The sequence below is a fragment of the Gekko japonicus genome, unplaced genomic scaffold (assembly GCF_001447785.1).
Source record: "Gekko japonicus isolate JY-2015 unplaced genomic scaffold, Gekko_japonicus_V1.1 scaffold182, whole genome shotgun sequence".
Classification (NCBI taxonomy): domain Eukaryota; kingdom Metazoa; phylum Chordata; class Lepidosauria; order Squamata; family Gekkonidae; genus Gekko; species Gekko japonicus.
In genome coordinates, this window is record NW_015173128.1 from 1400425 (window position 1) to 1428138 (window position 27714).

General features: G+C 47.7%; 1 protein-coding gene across 9 annotated transcripts in view; it reads right to left on the reverse strand.

The window, feature by feature from the left end:
* NCOR1 (nuclear receptor corepressor 1) overlaps positions 1-27714 on the reverse strand; it is a 160187-nt gene that overhangs the window by 15061 nt on the left and 117412 nt on the right. For 8 of the 9 annotated variants that reach the window (XM_015422051.1, XM_015422057.1, XM_015422055.1 and 5 more), the window contains 13 exons: positions 25242-25498; positions 23708-24065; positions 20926-21150; positions 17941-18147; positions 17699-17848; positions 15200-15373; positions 14496-14661; positions 10198-10703; positions 8187-8318; positions 5718-5869; positions 4762-4985; positions 2495-2632; positions 944-1086 (listed from right to left, as the gene is read on the reverse strand). In XM_015422051.1, the coding sequence (XP_015277537.1) occupies positions 944-1086; positions 2495-2632; positions 4762-4985; positions 5718-5869; positions 8187-8318; positions 10198-10703; positions 14496-14661; positions 15200-15373; positions 17699-17848; positions 17941-18147; positions 20926-21150; positions 23708-24065; positions 25242-25498 (2832 nt within the window). The remainder of the gene's footprint in view (positions 1-943; positions 1087-2494; positions 2633-4761; positions 4986-5717; positions 5870-8186; positions 8319-10197; positions 10704-14495; positions 14662-15199; positions 15374-17698; positions 17849-17940; positions 18148-20925; positions 21151-23707; positions 24066-25241; positions 25499-27714) is intronic. The other variant, XM_015422056.1, reaches the window with a different exon arrangement.

Sequence of the window (27714 nt, forward strand, 5' to 3'; positions counted from 1 at the left end):
CCCCCTTCCAAGCACCAAGAATACAGTGCATCACTTGCCCCAGCCTGAGAGTTCCTATCTATACCTTGTGGCTAATAGCCACTGATGGACTTCTGCTCCATATGCTTATCTAATTCCCGCTTGAAGCCGTCTATGTTTGTAGCCGCCACCTCCTGTGGCAGTGAATTCCATGTGTTAATCACTCTTTGGGTGAAGAAGTACTTCCTTTTATCCGTTCTAACTCGACTGCTCAGCAATGTCATGGAGTGCCCACAAGTTCTTGCATTGTGAGAAAGGGAGAAAAGTACTTCTTTCTCAACCTGCTCTATCCCATGCATAATCCCCATTATGTAGAGATTCCATATTTTGTTATGCCACATATTTATGGAAGTCCCCTGCCTTGTCTCTCCATTTAGCAGCTTTAGTGTTTTTGCTGCAACCAATAATGTGGCTATTCATGTTTTAGTAAATATTGGTACATCTAGATCTGACCAGTAGTTTAGAAATAAGAATTCAGGTTCCAGAGGTATAGGTATATTAAAACCAGTCATAATATAAATCTGATTTAAAACCTGTTCCCAAAATGCCGCGATAACTTTGCATCTCCGCCAACAACGCTCAAACAAACCCACTTCTCCACACGTTTCCCAGCGCAATGGCGCTGCCTTTGAAGGTGGGCGATTTTGCTACATCTCTGACTCGGGAGCAGCTGAATGAGCCAGTCTCATCTGATGCAGAGATGCGGCCTGACCTCCCAGAGGAGCCTGACGGGCAGACCGGGGCAGTGCCTCCCGCAAGGAGAGAGGGGGCTTTTCATTATTTGCTTTATATTGCTTCTACCGCACTAGCACTTCTCTTGCGTCAAACTTGTGTGCTCCAGCAACCAGACTGGGAATTATTTTCGTAACGTTAACCAAAAAGAAAAAAAAGGGGGGGAAATCAAAGAAGGCAAAACCCCTCTTACCCATCTCAGAGTCGCCTCCACCACTGGAGTTCAACTTACGAAATATCTCCTGTTTCTTGGACTTCACCATCGGCGAGGTGCTCTCGAGCTTGGTGAAAAACGAAGGCAGGTAGCTGATGCTCCCTGGAGAACGAGAGTCCGTCCTGCCGAGACCCAAGAAGGCAGCCAGGGAAGATATTAACACAAATGCAAGAGAGAGAGGGCCCGTGCAGCAGTGCCTGTCTGTCCCAACACTGATTTCATTATTTTTAAAATGCCTTAACATTCCCTGTTGGTGCCTACTGCACAAAATAAGTATTACTGAATGTGGCGTTTGGCACCTAACGCACAACATGCAAGCTGCTTCAATGACACGATTCAAATTCAGCGGCCCGTTAGAGAGACACAGACCCCCCCCCCAAAGCAACAACTCCCAAGCTTACAAAAAAGTTGGAAGGGGGAGGGAAAACATCTGTCTGTCTGCAAAATATTAAGCTTAGAGGCTTGCTCTCTAAGGGGAGGGGTTTCCCAAGGACCAAGGATCTTCTCACAAGCCTTCAAATGTCCTGCAAAGAGATTCGCAAGGTCTGGCTGCCCTTGTCTGCTTGGTCCTCCCCCCACACTTGGCTGAAGTGGGTTAACACTCCATCCCTGTGAGTCACTCTCCACCAGAATGCCGGTTTCTATTAAGAGGCAAGCTTTCTGTCTGACATTCTGGCACTTTTAGTCTTCCTGTGATCCTAGACTACGTATGCATCAGCTTTCAGGATGGTCTGGAAGTACAGTAAGGATATGGAGATACTCTTCATGCCTCCTGTTTTGCAGGAGAGATGAACAAATGCCTTAATGGAGATAGATCAAGATGGGTAACCGTGTTTGTCTGGAGCAGTAGAAAAGAGCAAGGGTCCAGTAGCACCTTAAAGACTAACAGAAGCTCATCCCCGCCACAAATTGTGTTAAGTCTTTATTCATTGATTTAATTCGGTTTACACCCCACCCTCCCCACTGTTGCGGTCTTTAAGGCGCTACTGGACTCTTACTCTTTTCAAATGCCTTCAAGTTAGGCTTCAGTACAAAAAATATTCTGCGTCCACCGAGGCAAGCTCCACCTCCTGTGGGCAGTTTGGGCCACCCTTTTGACCGCCCATTTCTCTAGTAAACCAGGATGTCTTGGCCAACAGCCGTTACAGCTTTAAGCATCGTATAAATGTACATCAACTATCCGGAAGTAAATTTTGATTCCTCCCTCCGAGGCCACACTGTTGCAACAAGCACAAGGAGTTATGCGACACCATGAAGATGAACAGATCAAAGCAGACATTTACGTGGGCTTTTTCTGCTTTGCTAAATCTATTTATCTCTGAAGTGCTGCAACACTCCTTTGGAGCTTTGAATCCCTGCACGAGACATCCAGATGTGCCACTTTCAGAGGCTCTTCTACTCTTCTGACAGCTTGGACTATGTACAGGGTGAATTCTGTAACTGGGTCACACACAAACAACCTGAACAACCTCAAGAACTTCACACAAATAAGCACGTGAGGAAGCAGTTTTGGAAGTTGCGGTGCAGTACCTCTGTTCCGCAGGCTCGGATCTTTGGGAGAGCAACATAAGAGCGTCTTGCTTTTCGTGCACGGCTGGGGCCTGGGGTGGCGAGATTGGCTCATAAGGCTCTGAGGAAAGGTGGCTTCTCTCGGGGGACTTCCCAAGCCTAAAAGGGTGCAACACAAGACTGCAGGAGGGCCGCCAGGGTGAATGCCAAAACACAACAAACTCACACACGTGTGCTATTCCCCGCCAGTGTGTTTCAACTGGAGAGGAAATCCGTTAGAAGAAGGGGGGGGGGGGGGGGGGGGGCAGAGATTGGATTTATACCCTGTTTATTACTACCTGAAGGAGTCTCAGGGTGGCTTACAATCTCCTTCCCTTCCTCTCCCCAAAACAGACACCCTGAGAGGTAGGTGGGGCTGAAAGAGCCAGTTTGGCGTAGTGGTTAAGTGCTCTGACTCTAGTCTGGGAGAACGGGGTTTGGTTCCCCACTCCTCCACTTGCAGCTGGCTGGATGACCTTGGGCCAGCCATAGTTCTGATAAGAGCTGTTCCTGTCAAGAGCTCTCTCAGGCCCACCTACCTCACACAGGGTGTCTGTTGTGGGGAGGGGAAGGGAAAAGGAGTTTGTAAGCCGCTCTGAGACACCTTTGGGTAGTGAAGGGCAGGGTATAAATCCAGTCTCCTCCTCCTCCTCCTCTCGAGGACTGCTCTTGAGAGAACAGCTCTGAGAGAACTTGTGACTGACCCAAGGTCACGCCAGCAGCTGCATGTGGAGGAGTGAGGAATCAAACCCATTTCTCCAGATTAGAGTCTTCGCTCCTCACCGGTACACCAAACTGGCTAGGGGTTTTTGTGGAATCCCATTCCTTGAGAGATGTTTGAGCAAAATGTGGACAGCCATCTCACCAGAGAGGCTCCAGAACAGGAAATATCCCAACAGAAGCGTGCTGAGAATCCCTGGCAGAGCCCTGCTCCGTGCTTCAGGGCAAGCAGGCAACTAGGCTTTTTCAGCTACAGGCCTGAGATCACAGGATGGTCTCTTGGGGCCGGGTGCAGATCCCTTAGCCAAAGCTGAGAGACTGGGATCTTGCCCATCTCCCAGGGGCAAGTTCTCCCTGCTCTGAACCACGGTCCTTAACCCTGCCACGCCAGGAAACACTGCTTAGATGGCGCTTTGGTTTGCAGGCCACCCAACTCAGTAGGGCAGAACACGGGCAGAGAGAAAATTTGGGTACTTTCACACATGCTAAATAATGCCGTTTCAATCCACTCCAGTGACTGTTTGCAAGGGGATTTTGCCATTCCACAAAGTAAGATCCAGTTGCAAAGTACATTGAAAGTGGATTGAAAGGGCATTATTCAGGGTGTGTGAAAGCGCTGTGAAATTGTGAAGAGGGAAGAAGTGCACAATTCCATGCTCTCCACTCATGCTCATTCATAGCCAGATTTAAGAGATGCTAATCGGAACATTTGTACTGGCTACCAGAAGAAGAAAATACTCGTTTCTCCAGGCCTTTTGGAAAGAGGTTATCCAAGACAATGGAAGATGTCCTGCATATTCCAAAATAGTTTTATTCATTTATTAAATTAGATTTACTAGGCCACCCTTCCCTACAAGTAGGGCTCAGGGCGGCTCACAACAAATAGTATGCAATCCCAATACAACTACGTTAAAACGATCCAATAAATAACAGTGTGTAAAAACGAGGTACGTACAGTATATAAGATGGCGGAGAAATCCTGACTCCCCAGCCTTACTCTTACCAAGCTCCCCAATTACTATATCATGACTAAATATGTTGCTATAAGATGTCTTGCGTATACTAAAGGAGTGGGGTATAAACAACACAACGGGAAGACTGAACCATCTCTGACCCGATCCAGCAATAATATGCTCCAGGCATGATGGCTGCTGATGGTTTATCGTTACATGACCGAACGGGAGGGGGCACCCCTTTAGGCTCACATGCTCTCCCCCACGTGGCTCATCAATTCTATTCCAGCTTCAAGCTATGGGTTGCGGCCAATATCCAAATCACACGGTATTCGTCCTCTGTTCCACCAAACCAGAATCCAACCAGGCTTTGGAATCCTGGGATGGGAAGGGAGCACAAGCAAGCAAACTAGAGTCTGTACTTTGAACATGAGGACAGACTTTGGTTGGCTACGAAATGGAAGCCCCTCATTATCAGGGGAAGGGAACACACTGAAAGCCTACAGATTCCCCAGGCTCATTCACACGTCACCAGTGAGAAAGAGGGGAAACGGCACGCATCCACTCCAATGTTACCTTCCCCTCCCTTTGTCAGAGAGGTTTTCCGGAGACACCCGGGCCCCTGGGCGCTGGTGGGGGCCAGGCTGCATCTGCGCTTCAGGGCTGTAGCGGTTAGAGGTCTTCACCCGGTTTGATGTGGTGACGTTAGTGGGAGCAGAGGTCTGGAATGTGCTAGTGGGAGGCTGGAGAGAGGGCTGCGTAGAAGCCTGGCTTCGAGCAAAATCCTGTGTAATGATTTGCTGGAGAGAAAGAAGAACAGAGACAACAACAGCACAGCTGTGTGAGACATTCGTCGTTCAAAATTCAATTAAGAACGAAGGCTACCAACTGGTGCCCGACAAAGAAACGTATGTGGGTTTTGCACACTGAATGGCGGGAGAATAGTTTTGGATCATAAACGGATTTGGGTGCAGTGGCAGAAAGGAAGCATGTAAACAAAAAATGGCTTGAGCTTATCGATGAAATAAAATCAACCACATTCCAGTTTGGCTTTCGACTGTCTGCGAATGCGAACACCAGATCAGATCAGAGCTGGTATTTACTTGGATCTGAATGGGCCAAATTTTGTATGCATACAGGCACACAATCCGAATCGCTGCATGCTTTTTTTCAAAATGGCTATGTGCAAATACATGGCCACAGTCTGCAAAAATAAATAAAGTGTCCAAGTATTCAAGGGCTGAACTTGGCCACCCCAACAGACTTCCCCCACCACCATTCAATTCCCTCTAACAGTGACACTGATGCCAATATGCACAAATCAAAAGGCAAAACTCTGAGCAGAGATGTTGAGTTCTCATCAAGCGCAATTCTGTTTCCTTGAAGTACTCAGAATCTGCATTTGTGCGGTTAATAATTTAAATTGCTTCATGTTAATATACAAAGGAGGTTTTCCTTGTCCCTTTGCTCCAGTACTTTCAGAGAAAGTCCAAGATTTTGGGGCCCCGCCCCGAACGAAGGCAAACACTTACACAGATGTGATCAGCCAGCGTGATCAGGCGGTGGGTGCGTGGCACAGGTCCCATTCCTTCTGCCTGGGAGGAAGGGGGTGGCTGTGGTGATGGCGAATCCTGCTGTGGCCTGTAAGAGTGAACCGGCCCCTCGTACTGACGGCCGCAGTCTCCTGGTTAACAGATGTAAAAGGGGGGGGGGGGGAGACAATGTTCTAAAGAGCTGCTTGGCTGAATCATATAAAGGATCAAACCCAGCATCCTTTTCCCAACAGTGGCCAAGCAGAACCTGCAGTTGTGTTACCAAAAGGGAATGCTCAAGGGCAGGGTTCGGTGAGCCAATCCAGTATTCAGTGGAAGTGGCTCCACTGCAGTGCAAAATGCACAGATATGGACGAAAGAGATGGTCCGCGTGTCATACTAAAACAATTGCAAATTATACATGTTAAGCATCTTTGGGCATGCCTTCATCTACCTATTTATATTAAAACAGACCTTCCTCTGATCCAGGGGCCATTAACCTTTTTGAGACTATGGGCACCTTTGGAATTCTGCCATCAAAGGGCGGCCGCTGAAGGTGGAGCCAGCTACAAGATGGCTGCCGCAGCTGACCTTCGGTCATACAGTGAAGACCCTTGGGTTGTGGTGGCCGCTGCTGCTAAACCAATATTTTTTTAAAATCTGCACAGCCGACCAAATCTCCAGTGGCCAATCAGAAGCCCTGCTGGCAAAAACCCCTCCTGGTCCTGCCCACTCCTTAAAAACATTTGGCTGGCACCAGAAAAGGCGCCAGTGGGTGCCATGGTCCCCATCCGGCACCACAGTGGGGATGCCTGCTCTACCCCCCCCCCGCACTAAGTGTTATTCGGAGGTACACTGCCTCTGGATATGGAGCTTTTGTTATATAGTTATACTCAGTGCATCTCTCTCATCCTCATGGCAGGATTAAGCCTCTCGGATTCCTTTCTCCATCTAAGATCACCTTCACAGTTTAAGAGGACAGCATGAACCCAATTCCACATTATTTCCGGGGCCCGATATTTCCATCTGGAGAGATTCTGTACCTCCTTAAATTTTCCAGGTTATTGAACTCTACGCCCCCTTTGGCAGACAGAGCTCCACATGCTCCAATATGCCGTTTCCTGCCTTTTGTTCTACAGGGATTGTGCCAAGTGCATCCCACTGAGTCCTGCTGCCGTACCAGGTTTCCGAAAGGCAGCATGGCAGTGCCCCTATCTGGGCTTCCAGCCTCCTGGGATACACCTTGCTCAGTGCCCTCTTTGAGCGTCATCCTCCCTATGCAGCATTTTGTTCTCTCCAACATCTCTCCCTTTTGTTCCTGTAGGCACTACATACTTCTGCCTCTCTCTGCAGTTCGGTGCCGTGGTTAAGAGAGTGGACTCTAATCTCGGAGAACCGGGTTTGAGTCCCACTCCTCTACATGCAGCTGCTGGGGTGACCTCGGGCCAGTCACAGTTCTCTCAGAGCTCTCCCAGCCCCACCTGCTACACGGGGTGTCTGTTGTGGGGAGAGGAAGGGAAGGAGGTTGTAAGCGGCTCTGAGACTCGGAGTAAAAGGGCGGGGTATAAATCCAGTTCTTCTTCTTCTTCTTTCACATGACCAGTCTGGCAATATGCAGTTCCCAGGTCCTGCTAACTTCCCTCAGCATCAGATACTAAGAGACAGACCGCCCCCAAACAGGCAAGCTTCACTTAGCCATCAGGGGAAAACGTACTGTGTGCAGTGTCCCTTATTGGGTACCCTTTAATGTTCTGCACCAGGTAACAAAACAAGGTTGCCACTAAAATTTTATTTTTCATTTTCCCTGACTTTCCCTGACCAACATTTGTCAATTTCCCTGACCACCATTCAAATATAACCACAAGTTAAAAAACGTATTGCATTAATGCAAAGTAAGGTCCCACTCTACAACTACACAAGTCTCAACTGCAAAAATATTTGTCAAAGAGATTTAATATCAGCTTCTTTCGACATTAACTGCAGCAACATCTGGTTTGCAACTGCATCAAAAATTACACCAAGTTACAAATTTCAATTCAAGTAAACACTGAATGCTAACAAATGAAGTAACATTCTTGTTACTGTTTTAAAGGGACACTAAAAATTATATAAACGTTTATATAAACGTTCTATCTAAAAGGGTTGGGAAAGGGCATCCTTGAGTTCTACTTGTATTCTGCTACTTCTCTACTCCAGTTGCCACAAGAACAGATCAGGCTCTCGCAGCAGCAGGTCAGAAATCCACGGCTTGAATATATTTTAATCACAATTTCCCTGACTTTCCCTGGCTTCAGACCAATTTCCCTGGCTTTCCCTGATCAATTTTCATTTCCCTGACTTTCCAGAAAGTGGCAACCCTGCTAAATGTCTTCGGCTGGCTTGGCAAACGTCGAAGAGACTGGCCTACTCAATAACCTTTTGCGACCAGGGTGGGGGGAGGGAGGCAGGGAATTAAGCAACCAAACTTACTTTCCGTCTGGGCCATTTTGGGGGCCTCCTGCTGATAAGGTGGCATCTTTTCTTGGGGAGGGATTGGCGAGTTTGCGGGGCTAATCACCTCGATGGCGTCTCTGGGTGGTTCGTATCGGTGGGAGGAGGAGACTGCGGGAACAGGGGGGGGGAAGAGTCATCAAAGAGCATTCGAGGCCACATGTCTTTTATTTACCTGCTGAGTATGCTCACCGGAACGGGCCTCATTTCCGAGTAAACCTGCACAGGACATTTCCTTTTCTGCTTTGGAGCGGAGTTCAACTGCAGTGATCCACAACTGAGCCAGAGGGTCAAGTTGAAGATCAACGTAAACTTGCCTCTGCCAACGAATTTTCGCAATGCAAACTGCAGACCTTTCCAAGGTCTAGATCACTCTCCTAACCTTCCAAGGTTCCCCCCCCCCTTCTCCCGAGTAATCTATCTCGTTTGTACCATTTCATTTGGCAGGACTGTGTCAACGCTAGCCTTCTGGAGGAACACAGAAAGAGCTGCGTTGGGTGCAAAAAGCAGCTTTCTTTTTAAATGTGTATTTGAAAATACAGGCTTGAAGGTCTTGAAAAGGTGCCCCCCAACCTTTTTGACCCTGCGGGCACCTTTGAAATTCTGACATTGGGGGGGCGCACAGCCACAAAATGGCTGTTATCTTCGGGACCCCCCTCCTCTGGTATGTAACCTGAACAGCATTACACTCCGCTGAAAACAATCTACTGGTGACCCCTGGCCCTAAAGACATCCGGCTGTCCTCGACCAGAGCCGTCTCAGCCCTGGCCCCGACCTGGTGGAACTCTTTGCAAACAACATCAGAGCCCTGCGGGACTGAATGCAATTCTGCAGGGCCCGCAAGGCACAGATGTTTTGTCAGGCTTCTGGTTGAGGACAGCAATGGGCAATAACATCGCTGGCACCTTCCTTTTTCTTCCTCTTTCTTCCTCTCCCCACCCCCCTCCCTATCCTGCTTGAATGCTGGCAACACAGTCCAGAACTGGTCAGTGGCAGACTATTAACGACATCTGGGGATTAATTTTAAGTCTGTAATATTATATTTGTTGTATTTTAACTAGTAATTATGACGTATTTATGGATATTTTCACTGATCTAAATCACCCAGAGCTCTGTGTATTCAGGGATTGGGCGATGCGAGAGGATAGGTAGATAGGTAGACAGACAGACAGACAAAAGAGGCAAAGCCAGACACAAAATGGCTGCCGCAGCTTACCTCCGACCACACAGTAAAGATCCTTGTGCTTTGGTGGCAGCTGCTACTAAAGCAACAGTTAAGAAAACCCGAGAAGCCAATATCTTCAATGGCCAATCAGAAACCTTGCAGGGCAAAAGCCCCCCTCCCCGGCCTTGCTCACTTTCTATACACACTTGGCAGGTACCATGTAGGGGACCCCTAGTCTTGGGTGATGCCTACTAAAAGGCAGATGGGTGGTGGTGGTTTGGGCCAAGCCTCACTGCCCCCCTCATAAAAGTAGAAGAGTAAAATTCAGGGCAGAACACATTCACACTTGGTCACAGAGAAGTCTTTGTATGGGAAAAAGGAATCCGAATTCTGCAACCAGCATATAAAAATCAGCAGATTTGCACGATCGCCCTTATTATGCCCCACAGGCTCTGCTTCCACCAGCCACGGCCAGAAGCTCTGCAGAGGTGGGAAAGGGGTGCATTACGTGGCAACGGAAGGGCAGAGGGAGCACCAGAGGAACAAAACCCTGGGGGCGAAGGGCTGTTGGGGAACAGCAGCCGTGTTGTGCCTGTTCTAACCCAGCAGGCCCCGTGCGTGAATTTGGAATTTGAAGGGGACCAAAATGTGTTGTGGGGGGACATCTTTGTCCTGGAGGGAGAGCAGGCTGCGGCGACCAGCTCGTAGCCAAGCTAATGGAGGAAGAGCAATGCGAGGAGGAGACTCCCTCATTGGGCTTCCCATTGTGCTTCTGCCAAGCCAAGCTGAGCTAAAGGAGCAGAAATCCGGGGGAAGTCAACGTACGGCTGCTGGAAGAGTCCGAACTCTGGGAGCCGCGGTCCCGGGCATCCTTGTCGGAGGCGATCTGCCGCGTGATGATCACGTCGATGAAGTTGGCCGCTGTGATGGTGGTCTTCCCGCGGGTCCGCAGCTCCTCCTCGTACTTGGAGATGGAGGGGGGGCCTTTGTCCTTCCCAGCTTCTGAGTAGATGGCCGAAGACGACTGGCTCTGAGGCTTGCTGGCAGAGAAGGCAGATGACGACGATGACGTGTACGGGCACGGAGGCCCCCTCTTCTCTGCCTCCAGCACCTTCTGTTCCATCTGCTGCTGTTCGCTCACCACCGCCGACCGGCGGCCCGGGTTCTCTTCGATCCGGCCGCCGTCGTGCTTGCTCTCTTTCGACTTGGCCACTTCCATCTGGGGGGCGGAGGCGGCCGCGTCCACCAGGGCGGCCAAGGCGTCGGCAGCCGTGTTGAAGCGTGAAGCGGGCAAGCCCTGAGTTATGGAGGGGGCGCCAGGAGGGAGCTGCCTGTTGGCAAAAGGGGAATGGCTTCAAGACATTTGACCATCATAGCATTTCTGGAGGACCTTCAGCGGTTGCAGACAGTCACAGACATGATCATGCTGCCGCTCTTATTCTACCAGCATCTTGGGAGAGGCATTCCCACCTTTTAAAATTATTTATTTATTTGTGGTATTTTTATCCCGCCCCTCCCCGCAAGCAGGCTCAGGGCGGCTTACATTACTTGGCACAATGTACCAAGTGCATATAAAACAATTAAAACCATTTAAAACAATCAAACCAATTTACAGTTTAAAGTGCTCACAGTGTCATTAATTCAAGATGGCGTACCATACAGTGTGGCCTCCAAGCACCCAGCTCAGCGGTCTCCCAGCATGTCAAGCTAATATGGCTCACTTTAATCTACGGCCAGCCCAACTCCACTGACATTAATAGTGGACGTTGGTGGTAGTGGTGAGGGTGGCTCCTAATTGAAAGCCTGGTGGAAGAGCTCCGTCTTGCAGGTCCTGCGGAATTGCAGAAGATCCCGCAGGGCCCTGATCTCCTCCGGGAGCTCAGAGAGGGTGCCTTTTCTCACCCGCTGCCTGCAGTGACAGGCACAGGCATCTCCTGAAACCAAGAGCGGGCACTTTCCCCCTCCATATGCATTTATCTGAAAGAGGTATAACACCCCCCCCCCAAGTCCTGAAAACCAGTTTCCGATTATCAGGTTTCCAACAGATTACACCGTCAGAAGTTCAGCTTTGGATGCAGTATGTCTCAGTGGTTCGGTAGCTGACAGAGATGCTGAAGAGTGTGGGCTTTCAAAGCCCAGTTCTCTGGTGTTCTTCCTGTCCCCTGGGGACCACAGCTAGCCTGAAATAAACAGCCTCTCCAGCAAAGGAGCAAGACCAGCCATAACCATCCCAGACAGGTGAGGCTTCTCATACAAGCTCAATTCAGGTATGAAGCTGATGGGCAGTAGGTTCAGGATGGACAAAAGGAAAGACCACTTTACACAGAGAGTGAGTAAAATGTGGAATTTGCTGTCTGAGGATGTAGTGATGGCCACAGGAATAAACAGCTTTAAAAAGGGATTAGATAGATTCATGGAGGAGAAGTCTATCAATGGCTACGAGCCATGGTGACTGAGGGGAGCCTCCACATTCAGAGGCACTAATCCTCTGAATCCCAGAGCCAGGAGGCAACAACATGGGAAGCCTCGGCCTCCACGCCCTGCTGTTGACTACTTTGTGAGCTACTGGCACTAACGTTGTGAGCGAGCGATTTGGCTACTGCATAAATTAGTTTGCCCTGGAGCCATCCTTCCTGAGCTGAGACAAAAATCTGTTGGAGACAGCCTGGCTATCAACTTTAAAATTTTGGTTACGTCTCCAATTCAGAACAAAATCCAATAGCTATGTTCACCTCCTATTGTCAGACACATTTACATCCAACTGGACAAATTCAATTCTGACAAAAATACAATCAGCTGGCATCTCCCTTGACTCCCTGCTTTTGTCAGGTGAATCTCAATTTTTTAGGTCCTTGAAACAGAGAATGTTCAGGTCATAATGTGGATATAGATGACTGGTCCAAAATATGGAAAGCCATAAAATTCATGAGAGCAATACCTTATAAAGAAAATATATATGTTTTTTAAGATGGTACTGCTCACCAGAAAGAATAGCTAAATGTTATACAAATATGTCTAAAAATTGTTGGAAGTGTAAGCACAGTGTAGGAACTTTTTATCATATGTGGTGGAGGTGCCATATAACTCAAAATTATTGGCGCAAAGTGTATAAAATAATTTATGAAATTGTGAACATAGAATTACCATGTATACCAGAAGTCTTTTTGTTAAATATACTATCAGATAAGGTTAAAAAAATTGATCAATATGTAATAACATATATATTAATAGCAGCGCATATTCTGTTTGCGAAATATTGGAAATCGGTAAGAATACCCTCCAAAGAAGATATAATATCTAGATTGTTGGATATAGTGGAGAGGGACAAATTGTTAATAATACTACTAGGGAAAAAAAAAAATGATGACCTGTTTAGAGAAAGATGGAACAGATTACATACCTGGTTAGGTAAAAAATAATGTGATAGACTCACTGTATGTTAATTTTAATATTGTACCAGATACGCCTGTTTATGGTGAAGTTAAAATCATAAATAAAAATTAAAAAAATAAATAAAAAGAAACAGAGAATGTTCGATATTGAAAAACAAACTCTGTTCTGGATGCATCCCTTCCTTTCCCTCTGAAGTTTAACATAACTCCGAGAAATGGGCTTATAGCTGATTATTTTCTACAGCTCACCGCACCATCACTAAGACGAGGTTTTATGCTAGCACACTGATGCCCTACCGTCAGAGGTCCTTTACGGTCGATTTGGTAATACCCCCTACCTCGAAAGCACCTGCCCATGTAACAGCAGGAACCCAGAATCGATTGCTCATATCTTGCTCAGCTGTGAATTTTATAATAGAATTCGGGATGTTCTAACCAGCTCCCTCCTGCACAATAAGCATAGTCTATCTGAAGAGAGACTTATATCTTTCCTTTTATTAGATCTTAAGAACATAAAAGCCAATGTTGGATCAGGCCAATGGCCCATCTAGTCCAGCACTCTGTCACACAGTGGTCAAAAATACCAGGTGCCATCAGGACGTCCATCAGTGGGGCCAGGACATTAGAAGGCCTCCCACTGTTGCCCCTCCCAAGCACCAAGAATACAGTGCATCATCTGCCCCAGCCTGTGAGTTCCTATCTATACCTTTAACCTCACATTACTTTCTCAGTAGCATGATTTCTTCCTACCGCTATGAGGGTAAGAGAATATAAGGTCGAAGCCCTGGTGGATTGACTGTTTATATTTACATAACTTTGATATGCACTTCAAAATGTGATCCATGCCGTGTGTTATCTATGCCAATAAAGGTTGACTGACTGACAAAAATCTGTGAGCTAGAAGCTAAAAAACTGAGCTAGCTCACACTAACTCAGCTTAGAGGGAACACTGCTTTCTACCACCGCCACAGGCTCATTTAGCCCATGGCTATCGACATATGGGGTTGTCAAACATAAGGCCCAGGGGCCGGAAGCGGCCCATCTGGAGCTCTTATGCAGCCTGCGAGCAACAGGTATAAGGGAGGCAGTGCTGGGGGGAGCAGGCTGAGCCACTCCATTGTGGCTTTAGCAAGGCAGGACAACCTCATCTGCAGCACTCTAGCAGTGTGGGCACATCCGCCCGCGCTGCACTGCTGCCTCTCCAGTCCGCCCATGTGGGTTTTCCTCTGCACCCCCCTCCCACCCCAGGGGGCCTTGCAGTGAGGACACACCAACTTGGAGCTTACCAGCTGCTGTCCTTTATACAGTTTCTATCACCGGTACCTGGCATTATGTTTTATGGCACACATGGCCTGGCCCGACAGACATTTATGTCAGATCTGGCCCTCGTAACAAATGAGTTTGACACCTCCGGTCTACGAGATTTACAGGACAAGAAGTGAGCAGTGACTTGAGAAAGCTGCCTTTCTCCTGCCACAAATTTTGCTAGTCTTCAAGATGGTACCGGACTCTTGCTCTTTCCAAGGTCTCGGGCAGCTGTCTTCCCCTGCCTTGCTGCCTCAGACCCTTCCTTCCTGCATATGCCTGGGATGGGACCAGGGAGCTTCTGAAGGCAAATCATGTGCCCTGCCCACCCCGGGAACTTCTCACAGTTTTTTCTGTGTTAAGCAAAGAGATTCATCAGCGAGCACCGTGCTGTGGCGGGCTCTGCAGCAAACTCTCAAACCGTACATGATGCGTAACTGGGCCGCGGGATCCAGAGTCGTGATCACGCTTGTGCCGTTGGATCCCTGGAAAATGCTGGGCCTCTGCTGCAAGATGTTCTCTTGGCTCCGGACCGAAGGGGAGGGTGAGCGGACGTACCCGTGGCTCCCGGGCCTCCCGGGCTGCTCAGCGCCTGAGGGGTGCAAAGAAAGGTCAGATTAGAGATTTAAAACCTTTTCATGAGCCTAAAATACCCATAAACACAGGGAGGAGGAGGAAGGAAACATCTGTGCAAGATGCATCACTCTGATCCAGCCACCTTCCAACTGGCTTCTGCTGGGGACGGTCAATTCAGCGGCTTCTCTGCCTCGGGTACAGTTGGATGAATCCCTCCAGGAACCCAGAACCACCCAAACAACATATTCAGTGGACGCTCCTTATTGTGTCTCTGCACGAGCCACTGCTCTGGGCTGTTTTGCTTCTGGTTGAAAGGCACGTCCAGACTCCAAGAAAGAATTCTTACATGCAGAAGCACATGTTGCCCCCCAATTTTAATTTAAAACAAGTGTCGCTGAGCTATTAGGACCATGGGAAACATCCCTTCCCTTCCTCATCTTCAGAAAGGGGGGAGGGGGGCAAGGAGCAGCATTTGCCCCTCTCTGACTTGTGTGGTTCCTTGTTGCGTTTGCCACACCTGGCTCCAGTTCAAAGATTGGGCAACAGGCACTCACCTGGACGGAGGTAAAGCTCGGAGGGAACTGCTGCCATTCTCTCCCTCTCGCGTTCGCGTTCTCTCTCCCGCTCCCTCTCCCGTTCTCTCTCCCGCTCCCGTTCCTTCTCCCTCTCCCGCTCTCGTTCTCTCTCGGCATTTGCAACTGCAGATGCTGCCAGATGTGAAGGGTGCCCTGCCAAACAAAAGAGAAATGCTTTGAGAAAAAGTGGCAGAGACTAGCAACAAAAGGCAGCTCCTCCACTACAAACTCATACTGGTTTTGTATGCCAGTTTCACCATCACAGCTTCCTCCAAAAGGATTCTGGGAGCTGTAGTTTTGGCAAAGGTAGCTGGTCAAATTCCTGCAGTCTCCTACAGTTCCCAGGGTTCCCTGAGGATGTCTGCACAGACACTAAGTCCAGGGTGAAAAAAATATGTCTCACAATTTGGAGGATGTTACCATCACCAGGATGGTGAGAGGGTTTGAATCCAAGTCTTATGAGGAAAGGCTGAAAGAGTTGGGTCTGTTTAGCCTGGGAAAGAGAAGGCTTAGAGGAGACATGATTGAAGTCTTCAAGTATTTGAAGGGCTGTCATGTAGAAGATGGAGCAGATCTATTCTCTCTTGCTGCGGATTGCAAGACTAGATATAATGGGTGGAAATTACAAGGGAGTCATTACCGGCTAAATATCACGAAAAACTTCCTAACTGTAAGAGTGGTTGAGCAGTGGAACAGACTGCCTCGGGAGGTGGTGGATGCTCCTTCGCTGGATGTTTTCAAGCGGAGACTGGATGACCATCTTTTGGGTATGTTGTAGGGCTCTCTTTCGGCTGTGCTCCTGCAGAGTGCAGGGGGTTGGACTAGATGACCTGCAAGGGCCCTTCCAACTCTAACATTCCATGATTCTATGATCAGGTACACAGACAAGAAATCCCAGCATGCTTTCCACCATACCCACTTGCTAGCCGCACCTTCGCCACTCAAGTATCACTGAGTGTGGCTTTATGAAGCATATGGACCACCATTCAACAGAGCAATTTTTTTTTCCAATGCAGGGTAATACACTGTCACTTCCTCGAAAGGGTTTTCCGGGCGGCCCAAGAGGAAATGCAATGATCTCTGGAAACCAACTAGGTCAGGTGAACAGCTTCAAATCCCTGCCTGACACACCGCGGGATAGGGCAGACGTTTGTCAGCTGCTCACCAGATGCTCACCAGAGGGGCATGCCTCTTCCCTTTAGGCGAATAAATGGAAGTACAAATGAACTGATGCACCCACAACCACAGGAGAGGCTGATGGCTACGTGGTTGATTTTGAATCCTACCTAACAGAGACTGTCAAGATACCATTTTCTGGTGCCGGGGAGGGGAGGCAAATTGCGTCACTGACTCCTAGGACTTGGTCCTGGAGAGGGTATATATCATATCAGAAGCTGGGATGTTCTTGCAAATTATTAACAAAGTTACACAGATAGGCTAAATGGTAAAAACCAAGAAGGTTCCCACACATAGTTAAGCAAGTGAATTGCAGAGATACAGAAGGAATACTTAGGCGAAACAGACCATCTGCCTCTTAGTCTGTCCTCCTGCCTTCACTGGAAAGCCCACGAGCAGGGCATGAATCAGACAACCTTCCAGCATGGTTTAGGCTCCGGATCAGGTACTGCCAGTGCCTCTGAATAGAGGTTTCCACTTCCCCAGTGCATCAAGCCATTCTGTGCTGCAGATAGTGATGTGGGTTTTCCAGGAAAATTTGAACTGGAATTTTGTTTTAATTAAAAGGTTTCCAGTTCAAATTTAAATAAATGATCTAGATCACATTACCAAAAGGAGGCAGATGTTGTCCATATTTCATATGCCACATTCAGTGTTCCCTCTAAGCTGAGTTAGTGTGAGCTAGCTCATAGTTTTTTAGCCTCTAGCTCACACATTTCTGTCTTAGCTCAGGAAGGAGGGCTCCAGAGCAAACTGATTTATGAAGCAGCCAACGCGCTCACTCACAGCTTTAATGCCAGTAGCTCACAAAGTAGAATTTTTGCTCACAAGACTCCACAGCTTAGAGGGGACATTGGCCACATTTAACCCATCTGACTTGACTGATTTGCAGCTCAACTGCCCAGCAACTACAGATAAACAAATTATACTTACATAAGTGGGGCAGAAACTTTTCCACAGAAAAATAGAGCGTCAGAAGATTTCCCACCCCACATCACTGCAATGAGTGCCACAAGCCATGAGTGCCACAAGTCAATTATGTGTTGTGTCGAGTCAATTAAGTACTGGGCCGAGTCAATTATGCATTGTGACAAACAGCAGAACCCTTTGACTGCATTCTGCCTACTGGTCATCCCATTTGCACTGCAGAGATGATGCCAGTCTCCTTATCGGCACTGAGGCCTGCCTTTGTTGTTAGGGCTGAGAAGACTTCTGATGCCCTACCAACTGCAGTTACCATCGTAATTTGTGGGGGTGTCCCCGTAGCTCTTACTCGACGCTGCTGAGCAGGGCAGCCCTTACCTGGGGACATGGAAGGGGGGTTGTAGGGTCGAGGGAATGCAAGTTGCGTCGTTCCAGGGATGTACGTGATTCTCTCCATTGGGGGTGTGCTTGTTCCTCCAGGGTGAGGCACTAAGATAGTGGGAGCCATGCTGTTCAGATCAATTATTCCTGATTGAAAAGAGGGGAAAATGGAAGTTGCGGTGTCAGGCACTGCTCAGTCTCCATTCTAAAAAGCATAGGCCGGGCGAAAAAAGACTTACCTCTTGCTCCTGCGTAGGGAAGCGCCAGTGTTTGCTCCCGGGGAGAGAGCCCCCGGGCAAGGTCAGGACGCAGGTTGACCTGCATTTGCTGGGAAGTGATGTAATCATTTAAAATGGTCTGCCGGGTGTTCTCCATCGCATAGAGCTGGTACTGGCTGGGGTACCCAGGTGTGGGAGAGAGCTGACGCTGGAACATGTAGGCAGTAGCTGAGGGGTGGAAGGGAGGGAGAGAAAGGCAAGGGTCATTTGCGGAGCAGAACTGCTAGGAGCTTGCAGCACTAAATGCACTCAGGGTAACAACGATCCCCGCGTTAGGACTGTATTTCCTTGGTGCCACTGAGCCAATCGGATCTACTAAAGCGGAGCTACTGGATTTAGGCAACCAAACTGTGTGCTTCCTGGCTAGTGCTCAGAGGTGATGGGGAAGCTAAGTGACTGCGAGTGGCAGTGAGTCTCCACCCTTTGGAAGTGGGAAGCTGGTTTCATCCTTCTTCCCCTAAGAAAGTCTGCATCCTAGAAAGCTGAGAAGGCTACATTTGCATGTTATCCAGATGGGCATAAAAACGGCTCTGTCCATACGAGGGACTTGCAGGCCGCCTTAAGTACCCTCAGAGACTGCAGGCTGGGTAACATTGCACTCCCTGTCTGGTAGCTTCTTAGTGAAGCTCGGCAGTTAACCTGAGAGGAGACTGAATTTGGAAAGCTGGCTGCTCCATTTGAACATCTCCACTCTGATTTTGCTTCTCCTTTGGTAGAAGTGGATCTGAGAATCTCTGTTTTTGTTCTGGTTGCTCTTTCCTCAGAAAACTGTGTGCCGTTTCCAGTGTTATTTATGCGCCAACTGCACAACATTTGAAAATAGCCCCATCCTTAGCAGTTACTTACTGACCAGGCACATAAAAAGATCTGCACATCTGTACACGCGCCACACAAATTGGGAACTGGATATTATCTGTCATGACTTTCCTCCTTGCACAAGCCTTCTCTGGCTGTTTTGTTGTATTCCGGCAGGGTCTGGCCATGTGCATGACAGGAGCAGGCTGGAGCAGTCACCAAGAGGAGGGCTCAGCCTTCCCCACCAGTGCAGTCTTGAATGCGTCCCTTCCCCCATACTTAAATGGCTGCCATTCCTTGCTATGTGGAAACACAGTCAAATCAGCAGAAGGGAGTATAAACGCTGTGTAGCCCTAAACGGCTCTCAAACAGAAACTTTATTAACAATATTATCAAATGTCTAAAAAAAATCAATGTTACAACACAAACATACAGCAGAAAATCATGAATGAAACCCGGCTCATAACACTGAAGGAGCCATATAGTACAAATCAATGTATAAACAATTATAGAGAGACTAGAAATAAGGCCCGTTGTGGAAATAAATACAACGAAAGCTAGAAAGAGGCTCTGGGAGAGTGCTCTGGCTTTGGGCAAACAGTGTCAGCCTGCTTTTAAAACATGAACCTGGGACCTGCACACCACCAGAATACAGCAGGTTCCATATGCAACTGACATTCCAACTGCCTTGCGGGGGGGGAGGGGGGAGTTTGAGGTGTGGAATGGAGTGAAGTCCAATCAGCTTCCATATGCAAAAGACCAGGTTGTCGCAGCAGTTGTGGTGTGGGCGGGACCCGGGCTTTGCCTTCTGATTAGTGGCGATATATGCTGAGGAGCAGTGCCATCAGCCATACACTAAGGGAGTGCATTTTAGAATTAGAACTTTGGCACCCACTATTCAATTATATATAAGGAGAGATTGTAAACGTCTTCATAAGTAATGTGGCTCCAGACTCTGTATACAGCCATAGAATCAATAATACACATTAATCATGAGACAAGGATTCCGGTTTCAAAATCTTTTTCAATCGTGTCTGTTGTGTCAGTCAATGTATCATATCACAAAAAGGACAATTTCACATGGCCATCATGGACCCAAAGGGTTTACAGTCTGGTGTATAATGATCCACATAAACGGGCTTCCAACTAAATAATATTAACAAAGGTGATAACTCACATGTAACGACTGTAGTGTAGATTTTTTTGCTGTATGTTTGTGTTGTAACATTGATTGTTTAATTTATTGTCTTTTAGACATTTGATAATACTGTTAACAAAGTTTCTATTTTAGAGCAGTTTAGGGCTATACAGTGTTTATACTCCCTTCTGTTGCTATGTGGAAAAGCAAAGTATTTTGCGGGGGCGGAGGGCGATTTGCCTTTGTGCCCCCAATGCTGGAGGACCTCCTGTTCACTGAGTGGGATCCCCACAGGGTGCACAAAGGAACAGAAATGTACTGCTGCCTGACCTCCCCTCCCTGGGAGCACTTGCAGGATACCAGTCTGTCCTTTTGTGACCACAAGCATTTTCCTAATATTAACTTCAAGCACACAGGCAAACACGCCCCACAGCCACTTTTTACACTTTGGTTATCTCTGCAGGCCTTGAACTCTTTGACTTATTTGCAGAAACCCACAGACACAGCTGTGTGACCAAGTAACCAACATTCTGCAAGACAACCCATGTTTTACTATGTGAATAAAATTATGTAAGCAAAGCTACACAGATTCGGCATCTCAAGACAGGGAGGGGAGCAGTACTCAGAGGCAAGCAGCGAATTTCAGCACCTCTGAGAGCGCTTTAAACCTCTTCACAGACAGCAGAAGCCAAATAAATTCTGCAAAAGTAGCCCAGAGGTGCCAGTTTGCTTAAATTGCTTCCATGGGCTAATAAATTTGAAATTTAGGCTGTTATTTTAAAAGACTGTGCTCAAAGAAATTCTTGGGTTCCTCTGAAACTTGTCAGGACAAACTTCCCTCAAAGGATTGCACTCCATTGTCGGCCTTCCCCTGCGCTGGGCAGGTGACAGAGTGCTCCCGAGAGTACCTCCAACTCTCACTGGGCCCACGACAGCTGGCCTAACCCCTGGGCCTGTTCCCATGTGTGGGCCAGGCATCGATGCACATGAAGGGAGAAGGCGAGTATATGTACCAGGATCCAGAGCCCTATGGAACTGCATAGCAGGGTCCAGGTGCGAAGGGAGGTGGCTCCTGTAGACCTCGGAAGTGGCGCCTCTGTGATGGGGGTCGAAGGGGCTGTGAGCGACCACAGGATCCACCCCTGGCACTGGAGATTTTGACGGCACGCTCTCCCTCTGTGTCGGGGTGAGAGTGGATTTCCTCTCGTGATTTGCAGACTTCCCAGAAGACATGTTGGCTGAAAGAGAAATGTGGTCAAGCTCAGGGCCTCGCCTGCTTAAAGGGGAATATTTCAAAGTGGATATTTTAGTCCTCAAGAGACTAGGCACTGCGGGGAGGGGGGAACCTTTCAGAGCTGCAAACCAGATCCTCCTGGCTTTGAGTAGCTGGTGATTAATGACCTTCGCCCGTCCATTCCTTTCTCCCCAAAATAACCTGTGCTCTGATGCAACACCTCTGGAGTGACTCAGTGCCGCAGTGAAACCTGAGCCCCGCGGATCCTCCCTTTGCATCCAGCTGGTTGCGCCTGGTTAAAGGCTGCCAGCAACACCAGACCTGAGCTTACATTTACTTTGAGGTTCTTTAAAAAAAAAAAAAAACACCCTGAAAGCTGGAGATTCTCCCAGTTCCTGCCTCTGTGCCTCAAAGTCACTTCTCCACCCGTATCAGCTGCCAATTCTCCTCTTCCAAATTTGCCAAAGTGTCCTCTTCTTCCACAAAGAATTTGCTGGCTCTCCACCCTGCGCTTGCCTTTTACAAAGACCCAGTTTAACACAGCAGGGGACAGAGGGCTGAACTGGGAAGTCTGGGCTCAAGGCCCCTCTTTCATGGGTCAACACATGCACTGGTCTCGTGGCTCGTTATTTAACATGCTGGGCTATATTCCCACAGCTGTTTTGCTAGTGGCAAACGCGGTACCCTGAGCAAGGAATCTTTGTCAAAGAAGGGTATTTGTACCAGAGGAAAGTGCTGCCATTTGCTGACAGGCCCGTGAGATCCAGGCCATCAATACTGCCTCAAGAAAAAGACATAACGTTACCTGGTAGATCAACTAAATTCTAATTCATGTACAGAGATAGTAATACGCACAAGGCCGAACAATTCACTCTGGCTTCTATTCTGGCCATCAAACGCAGCCGTTAAAAAAAAAAACCCAGGAAGTTTTAAACAGCCGCGCATGGTGAATCCGGGGACAAAAGTCTGTTCTTGAATGAAGGTACGGCTGAAGCACGCAGCAGACGGTGCTCATTGGAGGGAGGAAGAGAACATCCCTGATTTTGGCACAGCTAGCAGAGAACACTCCCCCCTACCTTTGCCACTGGGGGACATCATGCTGCAATTAAAAAGGCAGTCCCCCCCCCCCCTTGTACAAGGGAACTTTTAGCTTCACGGAACACTGGACAGTGTTTTAAACTGTCACACAGCTTGTGGGGGAATTGTCCACATTTGCTTTATAGACGGACTGGAAGCATTCCAACATGACCTTGGCCTCTAGTGAGAGCAGAATAAGGCTTCTGGATCAGCCAGGCCACGCATGAGCACACACAGGCCAGCCTCCTGCCCTTGCCAAGTCAGCAGACCAGGGTCTTCCCTCCGTCTGCAGCGTGGCAGGCTCCATCTCCTCCCAACTAATCTCAGGGGACTAACCTGGATGGCAGAACCCACTCGGCTGGGCACTCCACTACAGTTGGCCGGTTGGCCAGCTATGGCCATTCCTGGCCGGGAAAGGTCTTGCCACTGTGGCGCATGCTTTGGTATCATCCAGGCTACTGCAATGCACCCTACAGGGGTCTGGCACTTGAAGACTGTCCAAAAGCCAGTCGGTACAGAATGCTGACTGGAGTGGGTCGCAGGGACCATATCACTCCTGTCTTGTTCCACGTACATTGGCTCCCAATTTGCTTCCAGGCCCAATTAAAGGTGCTGGTATTGACCTGTAAATCCCTATATGGCTTGGGGCCAGCATATCTGAAGGACCGCCTGTTCTCATATGAACCTAGTAAAGGTAAAGGTTCCCTTGCTCGAAAGCCAGTCGAATCCGACTCTAGGGTTGCGGTGCTCATCTCCGTTTCAAAGCCGTTTTAAAGCTGAAGAGCCAGCGCTGTCCAAAGACGTTTCCGTGGTCATGTGGCCGGCATGGAACGCTGTTACCTTCCCACAGAAGTGGTCCCTATTTATCTACTTGCAATCTCTTGCTTTCGAACTGCTAGGTTGGCAGGAGCTGGAACTAGAGACGGGAGCTCACTCCGTCATGCGGCAACCCGGGTCTCGAACTGCTGAACTACTGACCTTCCACAGCCTGCAGTTCAGCGTCTTAACCACTTGAGCCACCGCAGCTCCCCATATGAACCTACCTGACCACTATAGTCATCTACAGAGGCTCTGCTTTGGGGACCCCTATTAACTGAGGCAGCCAGAGAAAGGACACTGATTGTCAGCTGTGGCACCAAAACTTTGGAACTCCCCCCCCAAATTCGTATGTCTCCCTCTATCATTGCAGGTGAAGACTCTCTCGTTTTGTTTGGCGCTCCTTCACTAACTCTTACTCGACCTCCTTCCTGTCTGGATGCTGTGTTTATATTTTTATGTGGTGGTTTATACTGTTTTATCTAACCATTTTAAACACTTCATACATATCTATTTTTAATGTTTTGCTTTAAGGTTTTATTTTAATGTCCTCCATCCTGAAGGACCTGAATTGGGTGAAAAGGCAGTAGAGAAATGTTTTTAAATGCAATAAAAGTGAAACACACAAAGACCCAAGAACCGGTGGGTGCAGGAAACCAACAACACACCTTCGGGGACTCTGTTCATCATGGGGGAAGTCCTTGACATGCTTGGGTAGTTCACAGGCGTCCTCCTCGCGTTGTTGTCTTCATAGATCCCGGGGCTCACTTGCGACTTGGGAGCTTCGTGGAGAGTCGACCGGAGGACCGAGGGCCCGGAACTGACCACAGAAGTGTGGCGGGAACGGACTTCCCCGGCCTTGGAGTCCTCGTACTTTCCTCGCTCCACGATCTTCACGTTTTCGGACACCACCATCTCCAGCTGCGGCATGCCTCGGGGGAGCTTGCTCGGCCCGGTGATCAAGGACTTAACGTTGTGCTTGATGGTGGACTGGCCTGAGCTGCTTTCATATTTTATGGGTGTACCCTGAGAGGGGAAGAGGAAGGGCACCATGAGCGCAGGCCGCCGGTGCACCCGGGTCAGGGAAGGAAGGACCCTGCAGGCACCTCCCCGTACAACATCTGGCATGTGCACACTTTAGCAAGGGGAAGGTGGATTGGAAACTTGTTTTATTTAAGCATTTTAACCTCCCCTTTAATGCCTTTAAAATTTTAAATAGGTGGCATCTCACACCTGCACAGATTTCTCGATACCATAATAGCATGGGGAAAAACGTGTTGGAAGGGCTGTGGGTTATACGGAGATGATTTACATTGCTTTTGGAGTTGCCCTGTGGTTAAGAAATTCTGGCATCAGGTACTTCCACAAATAGAAGAAATCTCAGGTACGACAATCTCTCGACTGAAGTAATCCTTCTGGAAACAGGCCAACTGAGTCACTTAGATAAATCTAAACAAACCACGATAGCAACTCTATTGTCAATTGCTAAGATAGAAATAGCAAGGAAATGGAGAAAAGCAACAGGCCCCTCTTTAATGGACTGGTACAATGGTATATGGACTCATTTTGCTTTGGGGAGATTAGACCAGTCCTCGGGACTGCAAAACTTAGATGCTTATTATAAAAACTTTCAAGCGGTCCGGTTCCCAATCATACAGTTTCTTCAAGAAAAGGAAATTACGTCATCCAATCTTTTCTTTCATGAGCTACTTTATTTTTTAAAGAAGGTTTTTAGAAAATATAAGAGTAGTGTAGTTTCTTAGGTAGGTTTTGTTGTTGTTATTGTACTGGAATGGGATTTGTATCATCACACTGGCCTTATTTATCATATTGTTTTTGTTTGGTATTTTAATAAATTCTAAAAAACAAAACAAAAAAAACCCGAAGAAGAAGAAGAACAACAACAACAAAACCCTGACGGCATGTAACACACACACATCCCAAGATCAGAGAAGCCCCTTCTCAGTTCAGGTGGGTGGCTCCCTGAACAGGCTCTTCTCTGCAGCCCTGAATGCCCTCCTCACCTAAATCCTTGCCTGAGGAACCCACCCATCCGTCACACTTTGCAAGCCGTCCGAGACCATTCGTCACCCGTCACTCTTGTTTCCAACCCCTGCTGGGCTGGCTGACTGCCGTTTGCTCTGAAAAGCTGCTCTCTTGCCAACAGCCAGCAGCTTCGGAATCAGTTTGGTGGTAACCTACCTGAGAAATGGAACCCTCTATGATAGGCCGAGCACTCTGGACTATCTCCGGGGTCTTGCGGCTTTCCTGGCTTAGCAGGTCCTGCCGTGGGATTTCGTGGATGGAGCGCCCCATTTCTTTAATGGTGGTGACCCCGTCATACGGCTTCCCCTTGGTAATGGCACCTTCGAAGCTCCGTGTTGGTGGAGACTCCTTCTTAATCATCTTGGGATACTTGAGGCCTTCATCGTAGTTCTCAGCTGTAGCTCTTGGAGTACCTTTCGGGGGGAAATACAACAGCGTAAACCTTCAATTACACCTACTCAGCTCTAGCTAGCTAACTTGACAGGCTGGTGGATGGGTCTGAACACATACACGTTCAGCAGCTCCCACTTTAAACAAGCAATGGAAATGTTACAGATCGAAACACACACATAAATGGACCACAAAATGATATACACTGGATGTTGCTTGTTCAGCCTGCCCGGGTGATACTGTACATTTGTCAACCAACATTCCAAGTCACACAACCGAACAAGCCACAAAGATTTACTAGATCATAAAAGAGGAACTCCGCTAAGATTGCAAGAAACCCTTGATTGTTTTTTAAAAATGCACCAATTAACATGAAAATAGGGTACCTGCCAGGCAGCACAACTAGAATCTTAGATTTTATTTTTAATGTGCTTTTGTCCCAGCCTCTCAGTAAAGAGGCTGACTGTTCTACGAGTGTTTTAAGTGCCCATCTCAGACCAAGGGAATTTCAACACCCCCCCCCCCCAACAGGGCTCAATGGCAGGCAGTGTCACACAGGGCCTAAACAAGGCAAACTGAACAACTGACATGGCAATCCTACGAAGACTTACTGTAGTCTAAGTCCAATGTACTTAAATGGGATAACTCAATATAGGACTGCACAGATCACAGACTAAAGAGACACAGAAATCAACACCAGGGTCACTCCAGACTCTACATACTATCTCTGTATAGTTATAGGCAGGGGTCATTTCCAACGGGAGCGCACAGGAGTGGAGCTTCGACAGTAAGGAGCCCAGGGGGCGGGCACATGCAACAAGCCCCACCCCCTGCTCCCAGCAGTCCACAGTTGGGCCACGAGGAGCAGGAAGCAGCCAGGTAAGTTGCAGAGCCCCCCCCCCACTGCCTTCAGGTACAAGCTCTCCCTCCTCTGTGAGGGCCGATCTGCACACACACCCCCTCCAGTAGCTAGCAATCCAAAACAGTCCAGTGGAGCCTGAGTGGCGGTTGTTGCCTTCTGACACACTTCTGGTGATGTCAGGGGGTGTGGTATATGCAAATAAGTAATGCTAATAAGTTATGCTAATGAGCTCCTGCACCTCTTTTTCTACTAAATGACCCCTGGCCCTTGCCTGGTGGAACTCACTGCCAGAGAATATGTGCCCTACGGAACCTATTCCCTTTCCGTAGGGACTGCAAGGCAGAGCTGTTCCACCAGGCATTCGGTTGAGGACAGTGGCACTCATATACCCTCCTACTCACCCTTCCGCACTCCCTTTACCCAGGGAGCTGGTGGGAACAGAAATTTCTCATCATCTTACGATAATGTAATGTATTGCTTGATTAATATATTGCTTTTTAGTAGTTTTTAATGTTATTGAATGGATTATTATTGTGTTGGTTTTTATGTAAGCCACCCTGAGCCCTGCTTGTGTGTGGGGGGGGGCTAACAAGTTGAATTTAATAAATAATAAATAACATCATCTCAGATTTTATAGGAAGTGGCGGGGGATTAATATTTTAAGTAGATAACTGGAATGGAAGAACAAATTAAACGAATGTGTGACAATGGCAAAACTAACATCTTATATACATAATAGACCAATTTCAGAGTTCCAGGAAAAATGGAAAGTATTTTTCAAATATACAGCTGATAATCAGGAGTAAATTGCTAGAGCGGAAAATGACCAAGAGGTAGAGTCAGGCAGCCTATCTCTGTAAAATTGAATCCTAAAATATGAAGTTATGAGGGAAAGATAAGTTAAACAGAGGTGTAAAATTAAGATTATGTAAATAAGGTTTATGTAAGCAAGCAGGTTCTGATTGATAATTGTAATTAAATTAGATTATTGTAACATGTTGTTTATGCAGTATTGTAGATATGTATAATTTAGATATGGTAGATGAAGAAGTTGCAGAATAAATTATTGTTTATGTCTATGTAAGATGATTGCCCATGTTTTATGTATGACTGTAGCTGTGTTTGGTATTATTATGGAATATGTTATCATTTTTTGTGTTTATAAAATAAATATTAAAAGTATTTTAAACAAATATTAAATATTTACTAAAAAGATACTTAATTTCATGTTTTGGTATCAGTCTCTTTTTAGAGAGAGCTCAATTTAATTCGGGCTACTTGACCTCCAATATCAGATTAAGGGATTTACACAAGGGTAAGCAAGCTGGATCCTATTAATTCACTCTACTAATGGCAAAGCGTTCTGCTGGGGCAAGG